The sequence below is a fragment of the Myxine glutinosa genome, chromosome 11 (genome assembly GCF_964187855.1).
Source record: "Myxine glutinosa chromosome 11, kmMyxGlut1.1, whole genome shotgun sequence".
Taxonomy (NCBI): domain Eukaryota; kingdom Metazoa; phylum Chordata; class Myxini; order Myxiniformes; family Myxinidae; genus Myxine; species Myxine glutinosa.
The window spans coordinates 132,017,485-132,032,042 of NC_136271.1; the positions used below are offsets into that span (position 1 = coordinate 132,017,485).

The following is a 14,558-nucleotide window of genomic DNA, read 5'->3' on the forward strand; positions in this document are numbered from 1 at the left end:
ACCCCGGACGCCGCTGATCGCCAGGGGGCGCTTCGGCCGGGTCATTCGTCTGCCCCGCAAACTGGCCCTCCAGGTGCGCGGGAATTCTGGGGGGGCGCGTGTGGCGGACACAAAAGCCCACTGGCGTGGTGACATCATTCCACGCACCAAGTGGGCGGTGGCCACGCCCGAGGGGTAGGCGTGGCCTCATGATATACACCGGGCGACCAGCCCGGACCAGTTCAGTGTTACAGTGTAGTCTTACAATAAAGACGTTTATATGTTACCGCTTGTCCGCTTCCTCCTTGCTCACAAGCAGCGCGCGTAACGCCGCGCTTTAATAGTACATAAATTAACAATAAAAGAAGCTAAAAAACTATTTAAAATACAATAAAAAGCACATTGAAAATATATAAATATGTACGTACAGTATACTGTACGTACGCGCAACCGCGGGATCGGAAAGGGGCAACAGCGCCGCCACAAACTACACCATGGAATTGCAGCTGGCGCGGTTTTTTAAACCATTGATATTAAAATAAAACGTAGCCTATAACCACCAGGATTTTATGCTGATTCCGAATCTGTGTCTAAAACTTTTCTCCGATGTGTAGTTCTTGAGTTATAAGCGGACATCCAGACAGACACACACACACACACACACACACACACACACACACACACACACACACACACACACACACACACACACACACACACACACACACACTCCTCCTTTATATATAGAGATATAATTTTGACCCTATTTCTCAATCGTAAATAATCACTTAAAAAATTAAAAAATACATCATATTATCTGGATCGGGATTCGGATCTTCACCAAAATCAAAGTCGCTCTCTCTTTGTCACAAACCCAACCTGCCCAAAAAGTTTTATCCGAATCAGTCCACAACTTTGAGATATCGTGATTCACCAGTTCACTGGTAATTCCCTGTTTGTCGTTAAAGGCGGCAAAAAGGGTTGGCGTCAGGAAGGGCATCCGGCCGTAAAACATTGCTTCAAAAAGGGGACCAAAAAACAACAACAACCACGGTTCCCGAAAAAGGCCAACCCCCGCTTTGCGGGGAAAAATGGCCTCTAAAGGTGGTTATTATTTTATTATTAGTCCACAATTTTGAGATATCGTGCTCTATATGGGTTTTAGCCATGTCATTTAATGGTGAAGAATCACATTTTAAAATCTTCGATCCAGATCCGGATGTAAACCAAAATCGAATCATTTTGTCGTTGTCGCACACCCAACCTCTCCACCAAATTTCATCCGAATCCATCCACAACTTTTTGAGATATCCTGTTCACAGGCAGACAGCAACAAAGAGGACTTAGATTTGATTATTGTTTAAGAAGAATAACTTCAGCATACATGTTTACATTTACTTTAAGGTGTGTCCACCGGCAAAAATTACTTTGGACCAAATCCGAAGTTTCAACTGTGTCAACAGCAGTAAGCTTTGGACTAGTTAATGCATTTGGGCTGGTAGGATGGTCTGGAGATCCGCACACTCACCTCTGAGCTATTTAGCCAGTAGTGGGGGGGCCCATGTACTCGATTTCAAGTTCGTGTGCAGTTCATGTTAACTTTGGCCAACCACTATAAATGTATTCTACTGGGGCCTACTAATCGGGAAAATGGTGTCGCCATTTTTTTCTGTTGACCTTTAGTGACCTTGACCCAAGGTCAAAGTTCAAACGTCATGACAGTGACCATACTTCATTCAAAGTATATCGACCTTGGTACCAAAATGTGGCAAATGTCACAAGGAACATTGATTATGACATTTGTTTTGTCATTTGCCCTCTCAGATGTTTGCAATATGCAAATTAATAAGCAAATTACCTAATTAGAGAAAAAATATGCGTAATTAACATATAGTCTTCACCATTTTTTATATATTTCTTTATACTGTTCATTCATCCCTGGTGTTGGGCTAGCGGCTAGGGTGCCGGCTTGGGATCCTAGGATCGTGGGTTCGAATCCCGGTCGATCGCTGAATTAACGCCAGGGGGGTTGACTCAGCCTGTCATTCCTTCCGAGGTCGGCTAATTGAGTACCAGTTCACTGGTAATTCCCTGGTTGTCGTAAAAGGCGACAAAAAGGGTTGGCGGCAGGAAGGGCATCCGGCCGTAAAACATTACTTCAAAAAGGGGACCGAAAAACAACAACAACCACGGTCCCCGAAAAAGGCCAACCCCCGCTTGCGGGGAAAAATGGCCTCTAAAGGTGTTTTTTTTTTAATACTGTTCATTCGTCATGCTCATTTGCTCATGTTGGTTGGGTTTTTAGCCATTGTTAGTATTTTTAACATTTAATTTGTTGCCTAAAAACACAAAATTGATTCTAGCAGCTGTCCAAATCACTGCTTGTTTGCGTCACACATATATTCTGTTTGCTCTTTTCAGGGAAGGACTCCAATCCTGTTAAGATAAAGAATTAATGCTTTTGTATCCAACCAACCAACATGAGCAAATGAGCATGATGAATGAACAGTATAAAGAAGAGCATTGGGAACTTGAATCCAAAAATCAATATTCTAGACATCCGACTTATTTTGCTTGATCGCATCACGTGGTTAAAATGACATTTCACCTTGGGTCAAGGTAAGTAAAGTCAAGTGCATGTCAAAGGTCAGTTAATATCAAGTGCATGTCAACAGAAAACAATAAGCAACATATTTTTCCAGTTTAGGATCCAACAGAACACATTTGAGATGGTAACTGATGATTGGCATTCAATAACAATGCGAAGTGATGGGATTTACGTGTATGGTGAAGACCATATGTTAATTATGCATATTTTTTCTCTAATTAAGTAATTTGCTTATTAATTTGCATATTGCAAACATATGAGAGGGCAAATGATAAAAACGAATGTCATAATCAATGTTCCTTGTGAAATTTGCCACATTTTGGTACCAAGGTCGATATACTTTGGATGAAGTATGGTCACTAATGACGTTTGAGCTGTGACCTTGAGTCAAGGTCACTAAAGGTCAACAGAAAAAAATGGCGACATCATTTTCCCGATTAGTAGGCCCCAGTAGAATGCATTTATAGTGGTTGGCCAAAATTAACATGAACTGCACACGAACTTGGAATCGAGTACATAGGCCTCCCCACTACAGGGTATGAATCTTGACTCGGCTATAAACGAACTTTCATCCCCGTGTTTCACACGCAAGATGATCCATCGATGTGTGTGCTGTCCCTTGGAAGGACGTTACACCGGGTGTCCCATTTGCCGACATTTGTTGGTGGACATTAAAGATCCCGCGATGTCCTTCGTGATGAGTAGGTGAGCCATCGCCGGCATCCTGGCCAAATTACAAATTTCTGCCCTAACTACTGCTTGGAAGTCGGAAGGCAATGGCAAACCACCCAGTATAACCCTTGCTCGGGAATTTGCTTCGGCAGCATCGAGGCTCTGTGAAGAGTATGGTACATCAGAGGGAGAGGGAGAGTTAGTGCATCTGGGACCGCAGATTGGTAATAAGCATTGGGCCCGGTGTCACGTGAGATCTAATGAGTTGTGACGTGCTATCCAACGACACCGATTACATGTCAATTCATGCGGCAACAACAGTCACATGACCATCCAACATACCAGCTTTATCGCTACATGCCACCCGGCCTGCAACAAATCGTTTCATGTGAACCCCAAAGCACGACAGATAAAAACCTTTTTTTTGTTGAGAATTAATACAAAATAATTACGACGGATAACTTGTGTTGACCAACAATTCTTCAGACACGATTATTTCACGGATTGTGGAAAGCAAGAACATCTTACTCGGGCCACAAAGCATCTTGCAATCTCCACTGGGTCTTGATTGCACTTCTCCATGCTTAGAAGCAAATCACTGCAAGGAGCAAAAGACATCAGAGAGAGAAAGTGTCTCAAAGCGGAGTAAACCTACACAACTTCAGTGCAATAATGAAGAAGATTCTGAACACGCACACACGCGTACGTACATAGTTTAAACATTAAAAACCAACAACTTCACAAAGAACATCTGAACTATGACCTTAGAGCACGAAGGACTGCCAGGACATGGAAATACCAAGTTATTTCCCATTGCGCAACCTTATTAAGATATACCGGTATTTCTCACCCAACTGGTAGAACCAATAACGTTTGGAAAGGGCATTCAGAAATGTTATTGACTCTGTTTTTCGTTTCAACATTCCAACACGATGCATGAAAGGGCTGGGTAATAAGACATGTTTGTTATACAGTATCGAGGCTCGTGGAAGAGTGAGGTGATGAAGGGTAAAAATGCAATGAACAGACGGTGGGGGCCACAGGTGGACACAATCTCCTTCACTGGGAAGGTGGGCGGAAGAGAGGATAGTGCAGCACCTCCTCTGGCTTCCTCATTCATTCTTCCTTCCCCTCTGTCTCTCAAGGTCACACAACAACTCCTTCTCAACACATTCTTTTATATCTTAACTTTACTCCTCTGTTGCTCTTTTTCTCTCATTTGTTAAATCACCTCCCCAAGCGCCTGCAATAAGGGAAGTCAACCACTCAAGTCGACTGGCCCCAACCAACTTCCACATGTTTCCCCCTGTACTGTCTTTCCCTCGCGGTCCCCCTGTACTGTCTTTCCCTCGCGGTCCCCCTGTACTGTCTTTCCCTCGCGGCCCCCTGTACTGTCTTTCCCTCGCGGTCCCCCTGTGCTGTCTTTCCCTCGCGGTCCCCCTGTACTGTCTTTCCCTCGCGGTCCCCCTGTACTGTCTTTCCCTCACGGTCCCCCTGTACTGTCTTTCCCTCGCGGCCCCCCTGTACTGTCTTTCCCTCGCGGCCCCCCTGTACTGTCTTTCCCTCGCGGTGCCCCTGCACTGTCTTTCCCTCGCGGTCCCCCTGTGCTGTCTTTCCCTCACGGTCCCCCTGTACTGTCTTTCCCTCGCGGTCCCCCTGTACTGTCTTTCCCTCACGGTCCCCCTGTACTGTCTTTCCCTCACGGTCCCCCTGTACTGTCTTTCCCTCGTGGCCCCCCTGTACTGTCTTTCCCTCGCGGTCCCCCTGTACTGTCTTTCCCTCACGGTCCCCCTGTACTGTCTTTCCCTCGCGGTCCCCCTGTGCTGTGTTCCTGGATGTCTTTTTGTTGAATGTGTTTTAATGAATGTTTCCCCCTGTACTGTCTTTCCCTCGCGGTCCCCCTGTACTGTCTTTCCCTCGTGGTCCCCCTGTACTGTCTTTCCCTAGCGGTCCCCCTGTACTGTCTTTCCCTCGCGGTCCCCCTGTACTGTCTTTCCCTCGCGGCCCCCCTGCACTGTCTTTCCCTCGCGGTCCCCCTGTACTGTCTTTCCCTCACGGTCCCCCTGTACTGTCTTTCCCTCGCGGTCCCCTGTACTGTCTTTCCCTCGCGGTTCCCCTGTACTGTCTTTCCCTCACGGCCCCCCTGTACTGTCTTTCCCTCGCGGTCCCCCTGTACTGTCTTTCCCTCGCGGTTCCCCTGTACTGTCTTTCCCTCACGGCCCCCCTGTACTGTCTTTCCCTCGCGGCCCCCCTGTACTGTCTTTCCCTCGCGGTCCCCCTGTGCTGTCTTTCCCTCACGGTCCCCCTGTACTGTCTTTCCCTCGCGGACCCCCTGTACGGTCTTTCCCTCACGGTCCCCCTGTACTGTCTTTCCCTCGCGGTCCCCCTGTACTATCTTTCCCTCACGGCCCCCCTGTACTGTCTTTCCCTCGCGGTCCCCCTGTACTGTCTTTCCCTCACGGTCCCCCTGTACTGTCTTTCCCTCGCGGCCCCCTGTACTGTCTTTCCCTCGCGGTCCCCCTGTACTGTCTTTCCCTCATGGTCCCCCTGTACTGTCTTTCCCTCACGGTCCCCCTGTGCTGTGTTCCTGGATGTCTTTTTGTTGAATGTGTTTTAATGAATGTTTCCCCCTGTACTGTCTTTCCCTCGCGGTCCCCCTGTACTGTCTTTCCCTCGCGGTCCCCCTGTACTGTCTTTCCCTCGCGGTCCCCCTGTGCTGTCTTTCCCTCGCGGTCCCCTTGTACTGTCTTTCCCTCGCGGTCCCTCTGTGCTGTCTTTCCCTCATGGTCCCCCTGTACTGTCTTTCCCTCGCGGCCCCCTGTACTGTCTTTCCCTCGCGGTCCCCCTGTACTATCTTTCCCTCATGGTCCCCCTGTACTGTCTTTCCCTCACGGTCCCCCTGTGCTGTGTTCCTGGATGCCTTTTTGTTGAATGTGTTTTAATGAATGTTTCCCCCTGTACTGTCTTTCCCTCGCGGTCCCCCTGTACTGTCTTTCCCTCGCGGTCCCCCTGTACTGTCTTTCCCTCGCGGTCCCCCTGTACTGTCTTTCCCTCGCGGTCCCCCTGTACTGTCTTTCCCTCGCGGTCCCCCTGCGCTGTCTTTCCCTCGCGGTCCCCTTGTACTGTCTTTCCCTCGCGGTCCCTCTGTACTGTGTTCCTGGATGTCTTTTTGTTGAATGTGTTTTAATGAATGTTTCCCCCTGTGCTGTCTTTCCCTCGCGGTTGTCAGCTCTTTCACGAGCCTCGATTCAGTATAAATCCTCTTCAATCCCATTGTTCCCTCCAGGTCTTCAAGGCAGCTGTTCACCACCATTTCAGAGCATCCCCAATGCAAAACCATGATTTCTTCTATCCAGTTAACCACCCACCCCAATCCCCAATCACTCCTCCTTCCAAATTTCCAGTTTTCCCTCCTGAGAGTTTCTTTCTGTATCCACCATGTCCACCCCATACATCCTCTCCTACCCCCCATTCTTCCCCAAACCCATTGTTTGTCCAAGTCGGTCTCTATATAGGCATTTTTTTCACCCTCTCTGCTGTTCCTTTTGTCCTGTTGCATCCTGATCCGTTCAGTGGACTCGTACTAGCTTTTCCACGAGCCTAACTATGTATGTATAAACAAAAGCACTCACCCTGAGCCTAACCACTCAAGTCCATTTATCTTCACACACCTTTGATAAGCATATTTTATATTTCTTGCAAGGAAATGTATAATTAAATATTTGCTATAAATTTGGAAATATGTTAAAATACCAGATGATGACACATCTAACTCGTACACAGTTTGTAAAGCCGAGTGTTCAGCATTTCGTAATGACATAGCAACTGCTTTTAATGCTTCAGTGACATGTAATTTTGATTTGGCATCGTCACCCATAATGCCTGCATGAAGTAACCCATTAAATGATGCTTGTTCTATTGGCACAAGATCATATCTCGGCAAAATGGCCACTCAAAGTCACAGTCACATGACCAAAAGGCATCTTCACCCCTTACACAGGAACATAAAAAGTAAACATGCAAAAAATGCCAAGCATCCTTCAGAAGCACTTACTTGTTGAATTCGTAAATGTCTGTAATGTTGCCAAACAGCATTTGAATTTGATCTCGGCTCAGCTGTAACGCCGGCTTCTCAATGATTTCTACGTAGTAGCCCTGAAAGAAACGAAGAAACAAAACCATTATGTTCCATTTCATTTGCCTGCCACATCATTAATTACTGGAGGTGATAAAAAAAGTTCACGAAGCTCAATATTTCAATAATATTATTTTTTAATATTAAAATAATAAAATAAAAATAATATTAATATAAATAATAAATATAAATATAATATAAATATAAATATAAATATAATAAATATAATATAATATAATAAATATAAATATTAATAAAAATATAAATATAAATAAATAAATATAAATAAATAAATAAATAAATAAATATATATATATATATATAAATATAAATATAAATTTAATATAATAAATATGAATTATATTAAATAATATTAATATTAATAATATTAATAAAATAATAATAATAATAAATATAGATTTTTTTTTTTTCGGCTAACTCCGAGGGCCTTTCACTTACTCACCGTAGGCAGGTTGGTGGTCTTTCTGTCTTCTACCGACTCCTCTCCGGCCTTGCTCCCCCAGCTCTCTCTGTGCTCTGTCCCCAAAATATTCCTACAGGTCGCACAAAATCTGCCTGCAACCCTCTTATGGTTAAACTGCCAAAATCTAGGCTCTCTGCTCACCTTCACTCTATCATTCCCCTTTTCTCCCGCCTGTGGAACAAACTCCACCACTCCCTTCAATCCCACTCCTCCCTCCAGGTCTTTAAAACAGCTGTTCACCACCATCTCTTATCTTCCCCCATCCAAAACCTTGATCTTTTCTACCCCCTCTAATTCACCCCAGATACACTTTTTTGAAATTCCAACTTCTTTCCTGGAAGTCCTTGTAGTATCCATATGTTTTATACTTCTCCCACCTCCCCCCAAGCCCTCTCCCTCCCACAGATCTCTCGATGTCCCTGCTCTCAAATGTTGTGTTTGTGTCCTTCCCCCTCACTCCCCATCTTGTCTACCGCTCCCCTTATTATATGTTTTATGTGTCTGTATGATTTTTTTTGTGATTAATGTTAGCTCTTTCACGAGCCTCGATCTTGTATACAAAAAAAAAAAAAAATGCAATGTTCATGATTGACAAAATATAAACAAGGAAATACATCCCGGAATATCAAAGACGCAGGTCTGTGACGATGTTCCAAAACAATTGAGGTGTAGGTAAATCAGAAACGTCAATGTCGAGGAGGTACGGTGGGCAATAATCCAGGTTTCTATTTTTTCCATCATGCTCATGTCAAATTTAGCACAGAGAAGTTTCAGGATAACTATGGCACGTTCAGCAAGTCTTGTCGTACGTAGCAAGTCATGTTGACGTCTCACAGGAACAGGTGCAAACGCTAAGCCTAGCAAACTGGAGCACATGCGAGGCAAGTGTTCGGATCGGTTTTGCCATCTTACTTTTGGAAAGTCCAATCATGGGTCAAATATGTATGTCTATCAAAGACAAATACTGTACTCTCGTACTGTACTCTGACTAATAGATCTGACTAATAGATCAAATATGAGAATAAACACCAAGTACTGTACTGTCGAAACTATTTCCACAATGAGGCAGAAAATAAAACTTAGGTACCGTACCCAGTGTTTCAAGATCATCAAAGCCATTACTGAAACCACATTTTAAAAGAACGTACACTTGCAGTGGAATTGGGTGAAAAGAGGGGTAAATGTTGAAGGCCCGATGGGGCCAAGAACAAGCAGAGAAGGAAGAGATGTGGTGATAGTGGAGGGGGAAGAGGATGAGGAGGAGATGTGGTGGGGAAGAGATGTGGCGAGGGGTGAGGGCAAATGTGAGTACGAGTGCAAGAATGCGAGCGTGGTGAGTGTAATGAATGGTGGCGATGTGGTTTGTGGTGTGGACATAGAGAAGGAAGACGAACACCACCAGAGGAGCCACCATTAAAGACGGACCGGTTAGAATAACGACCAGGGCAGCACCCCGCTCCCCACAGAGTTTGTAGCTCTTCCACATCCCTCGATCATGTATACCAAATAAATAAATAAATATCCGGCTCTGGTTTCGACGAGCCGATGAATGAGCAGGGGGTGCCACATGTTGTAGAAAGCATGTATGCAGTGCAGTCCCTCGGAGTGTAGTTAGGAGTAAGAGGTTGTCCTCCCTCCGGAGCTAGAGGAGGACCCGGAGAATTGAAAGAAGACGGTGCAGGTTGTGCACAACTCATGGCTCCCATAAACCTTTAAGAAACGGAGGTGGCTGCTAGGTAAATTGGGTTGGGTACGTGTTGGGTTGGGGAGGCCATGGTTGCGGGGCTCCATGGGGCTCCAGAGTGTAAGGAAAATACTGTGAATAGTGTAAACAGAGATGGACAATGTAAATAGGAGGGAACAGAGACTTTATAAATTGACTTTTTAAAAATAGCACATGAGGAAATTGGAATTATTGTAAAAGCTCAAATTTTACATGTTGAATTGGAATATAATTTGAGGACATGGCTTATTATTACTTCCTCCTTCTCCTGTCTCTTGTCCCAACAATATTAGGGAAGAGTGGGGGAATGAATGAGAAAGTGCTGATCGGTGTGGATGTAATTGGAACGTTGGCGTGCAAGGACACAAAATTTGTAGAAGTGTGAAATTATGTGATGCGAATGTGAGTCTGAGTGAAGAAGAAGCACACCCCCTACTGGGATGAATCCCCATCTTAGAAATCAGTAAATGGAGGGGATTCAGCTGTTTTGGGTAATGGAAGCCTCTCTGTGTTCGTAGCGGTGCTTAAGCTGCCCGCCAAATTTCATGGCGATCAGTTTAGTAGTTCTAGAGAAGATCGTTTGATGTTTGGGACAAAATCCAAGATGGCCACCAATAATAGGCCAAAATAAAAATAAGAGAAAATCAGTTAGGATCAAGTTCCATTGGCGTGCTATAAATATGTGCAGATTGGCACAGCCATCTGTAGTCAGTTTATCAAAAGTTGTAACAATAATAACTAGAACGGCACTCAGTAGAGAGCACACCTCCACCTGGTTGGCCATTTCACTCAATGGTGAAGAATCACTTAAAAAATTAAATAAGTCATATCCGAATCCATATTCAGATCTTCACCAAAATCGAATCGATTCTTCCTTGTCACACACACAACCTGTCCACCAACTTTCGTCCAAATCCGTCTGCAACGTTTTGAGATATCCTGCTGCGTATCGTTTTTGGCCATATCTCCCAATAGTGAAGAATCACTTAAAAAATTAAATAACTCATATCCGAATCCATATTCAGATCTTCACCAAAATCTACTCTATTTGTCCTTGTTGGATACCCAACCGGTCCACCAACTTTCGTCCAAATCCGTCCGCAACTTTTTGAGATCTCCTGCTGCGTATCGTCTTTGGCCATATCTCCCAATAGTGAAGAATCACTTTAAAAATTAAATAACTCATATCCGAATCCATATTCAGATCTTCACCAAAATCTACTCTATTTGTCCTTGTTGGACACCCAACCGGTCCACCAAGTTTCGTCCAAATCCGTCCACAAATTTTTGAGATATCCTGCTATGTATCGTTTTTGGCCATATCTCCCAATAGTGAAGAATCACTTAAAAAATTAAACAACTCATATCCGAATCCATATTCAGATCTTCACCAAAATCTACTCTATTTGTCCTTGTTGGACACCCAACCGGTCCACCAAGTTTCGTCCAAATCCGTCCACAAATTTTTGAGATATCCTGCTATGTATCGTTTTTGGCCCTATCTCCCAATGGTGAAGAATCACTTAAAAAATTGAATAACTCATATCCGAATCCATATTCAGATCTTCACCAAAATCTACTCTATTTGTCCTTGTCAGACACCCAACCGGTCCACCAAGGTTCGTCCAAACCCATCCACAACTTTTTGAGATATCCTGCTGCGTATCGTTTTTGGACCTATCTCCCAATAGTGAAGAATCACTTTTAAAAAATTCTCGTAGCCGGATCAGAATCCGGATCTTCACTAAAATCTAATCATTTCGTCTTTGGCCCATCTTGTAGGCCAAATCCGTAGCTTCGGATCAGAATAATTTGGCCCATCTTGTTATATCATATCCACAGCACAATTTCTTCCATCACTATACAGTACTTATACTTTCTTTACACCAACTCCATTCTCACCGATAACCAAATGAAACCAAACATACACAACCTTTAATGACAAACTTGCACAGTTTCCCTTGGCAGGCATTCAAGCCGGGTACAAACACAAATGCATACTCTTTTTGAAAAATAATGTCGGAAATAAAAGGACCACTGTCTAAATGCAGACACATTTATATATCACAATATATATATCACAAGAGTTGCGTTAATAACATGATATCAAAAAACTGAGGCAAATTCCTTACTTCCGCGGTTGTTGGTCCATACACCGCTTCTTATCATGGCATCATGAACCATACACCGCTTCAATCCATTAACTTTGCATTCACGACATTGGGATTAAAGTGTTATGTCATATTTACAATATTATTATTATTATTATTATTACTATTATGAAAACGATACTACTGAAATGATACACTACTGTAGTAAGAAACCTGGGCTTACAGCACCATGCAAAGGATAGCCTGCCATGAAATGCAGGGCTCTCTGTCGGCACTGCAGCAAGATGGCAGTTTTAATCTGATTTGACTCCAAAGAAGAACTAATACAGGAAAAGACAGCTCAGAGGTGGTCGCACTATCAAATCGAGCTATTATGTCCTCTCCAAATCAAGAACATCCTGCCTTATATTCCTATACTGTACCTTATATACATATACAGTACCTATACTTAAATTGATATGTGGGAAAATTATGTGCCCAGACCCGGAGTGAAACCCAGGTCTTCTGGAAAACCCGACCAGTGCTCTGCCATTTGAGCTATCTGGGCGACCCTGACCAAGCATGCAATTTTCTCACACATAGATTTGCCACTCTCTTTCTATCAATGCTTCTGGAGCACTCGCTGCCATCCATAGGAGCGCACAGTATATATATATATATTGAAGGAGCTCGGGCTCCGACGTCGATCGGAAGAATGGACGCGACAAAAAGCTGGAATTCGTCCGAGTTGCTTTATTCAAACAAAACACTCAGGTACTCTGAAAAGCCCGTTTATCGGGCAGCAATATATATACACACATTATCCCGGAGCGTTTGCCCAGGAAAGGCGAGAGGGGGCGTGGCCGAGCGTCCTGGCTGCGGCCTGGCAAGTTGAGGGCGAGCCTGCCCGGGCATGCCCGGGCGTCCCGACCGAGGCCTGGCAAGTTGAGCGCGGGCCTGCCCGGGCGTCCTGGACGAGCCCGGCATGGTGATCGCTCCGCGTCCTTGATAGGTGCAAGGCGATTGTGAAAACCCAGCGGTAGCCGCTACACACGTCCCCCCGGAATCGACTTGCACCGGCAGGGTCAATTTGAGGGGGTTCCTGATGACCCGGCCGAAGCGACCCCTGGCGGGTCGTGGGAGGGGGTCCGGTGTGGTGGTGGGCGGTCGAGTGGGGGGCACCGTGGACGGGGGGCGGCCTCGCCGCGGCGGAAGGGCCACCCGTGGTGGGTGGTCGACGTCCACGTGCGCCGGCTTGAGGCGGTCCACCGCAATCTGGTCCGACCTGCCGCCGATGACGATGACGAACGACTTGTCGTCCCGTCGCAGCACCCGGAAGGGCCCGTTGTACGGCGGCCGGAGTGGCCCCCGATGTGCGTCGTGATGCACAAAAACATACTCCGCTGTGCGAAGTGCTGGGGGGACGTAGGACTGGGGGTCACCGTGGTGGGATGTTGGCACGGGGGCAAACCGTCGGGCGGCCTCCTGGAGGTCCGAGCGCTGGTGAGCTGCGGACCAGGGACTGGTAGCGTCGGGCACGAATTCGCCCGGGACGCGTAGCGCCTGGCCGTAGACAAGCTCGGCGGTGGATGCCTGGAGGTCCTCCTTGGGGGCCGTGCGGAGGCCCAAAAGGACCCACGGCAGCCGGTCGGCCCAACCGCCGTCTTGAAGGCCGGCCATGAGCGCGGCCTTCATGGAGCGGTGGAATCGCTCGCACAACCCGTTTGCTTGGGGGTGGTAGGCCGTAGTACGGTGGAGCTTGACCCCCAGGTTGCGGGCGACCGTGCCCCACAGCTCGGAGGTGAACTGTGGTCCGCGGTCTGACGAGATGTCCGCCGGTGCGCCGAAGCGGGCGACCCAGGTGGCGATGAAAGCCTGCGCCACGTCGGCGGTGGTGGTGGAGACGAGGGGAACGGCCTCCGGCCACCTGGTGGTCCTGTCCACCATGGTGAGCAGGTGTGTGAACCCCCGTGACGGGGGGAGGGGGCCCACCAGATTCACGTTGACGTGGTCGAAACGTCGTTCGGGCACGGTGAAAGGTGCCAGCGGGGCCTGGGTGTGTCGGTGGACCTTGGCCCGTTGGCAGGCTGTGCAGGTGCTGGTCCAATCGCGGACGTCCCGACGAAGGCCGTGCCAGACGAATCGCGCCGACACCAGCTTCTGGGAAGCTTTCCGGCCTGGGTGGGAAAGGCCGTGGAGGGAGGCGAAGATGCGGCGTTGCCAGGTGACGGGCACGATGGGGCGAGGCTGGCCTTGGGAGACGTCGCAGAGCAGGACAGTGTCCGCGAAGGGGATGTCGGCCAGGCGGAGGCCCGTGTCCGCCGCCCGGAGGGCTTGCACCATGGTGTCGGTGGTTTGGTCTGCCGCCATAAGCGCGAAGTCCACACCCAGGTGGACCACGTTCGCGCTGGCCCGGGAAAGACAGTCGGCCACGGCATTGTTTTTGCCGGCGACGTGCCGGATGTCGGTGGTAAACTCTGACACGGCAGAGAGGTGGCGCTGTTGGCAGGCCGACCACGGCTCCGTGACCTTGGCCATTGCGTAAACCAACGGCTTGTGGTCGACGAACGCCGTGAAAGGTCGGCCCTCCAGGAGGTGGCGGAAATGGCGGACGGCCAGGTGTAGACCGAGGAGCTCACGGTCAAACGTGCTGTATTTGAGCTCGTTCGGCCGGAGCTGCCGGCTGAAAAAAGCGAGTGGCTGCCAAACCCCGTTCACCCATTGCTCATGTACGGCGCCCACCGCGTAGTCGGAGGCATCCGTGGTGATGGTGATGGGAGCGTTGAGCACTGGGTGAGCGAGCAGTGTTGCGTCGGCGAGGGCCCGCTTTGAGCTTTGGAAGGCCGCGTCCATTGCTGCGGACCAGG

General features: G+C 47.4%; 1 protein-coding gene across 1 annotated transcript in view; it reads right to left on the reverse strand.

The window, feature by feature from the left end:
- Positions 1-3,735: 3,735 nt before the first annotated feature.
- LOC137415252 (pleckstrin homology domain-containing family G member 3) overlaps positions 3,736-14,558 on the reverse strand; it is a 58,418-nt gene continuing 47,595 nt past the window's right edge. Inside the window, exons 3-4 of the mRNA XM_078765990.1 lie at positions 7,314-7,414; positions 3,736-3,857 (exon numbers count right to left, since the gene is read on the reverse strand). Of these exons, the coding sequence (XP_078622116.1) occupies positions 3,752-3,857; positions 7,314-7,414 (207 nt within the window). The 3' untranslated portion in view covers positions 3,736-3,751. The remainder of the gene's footprint in view (positions 3,858-7,313; positions 7,415-14,558) is intronic.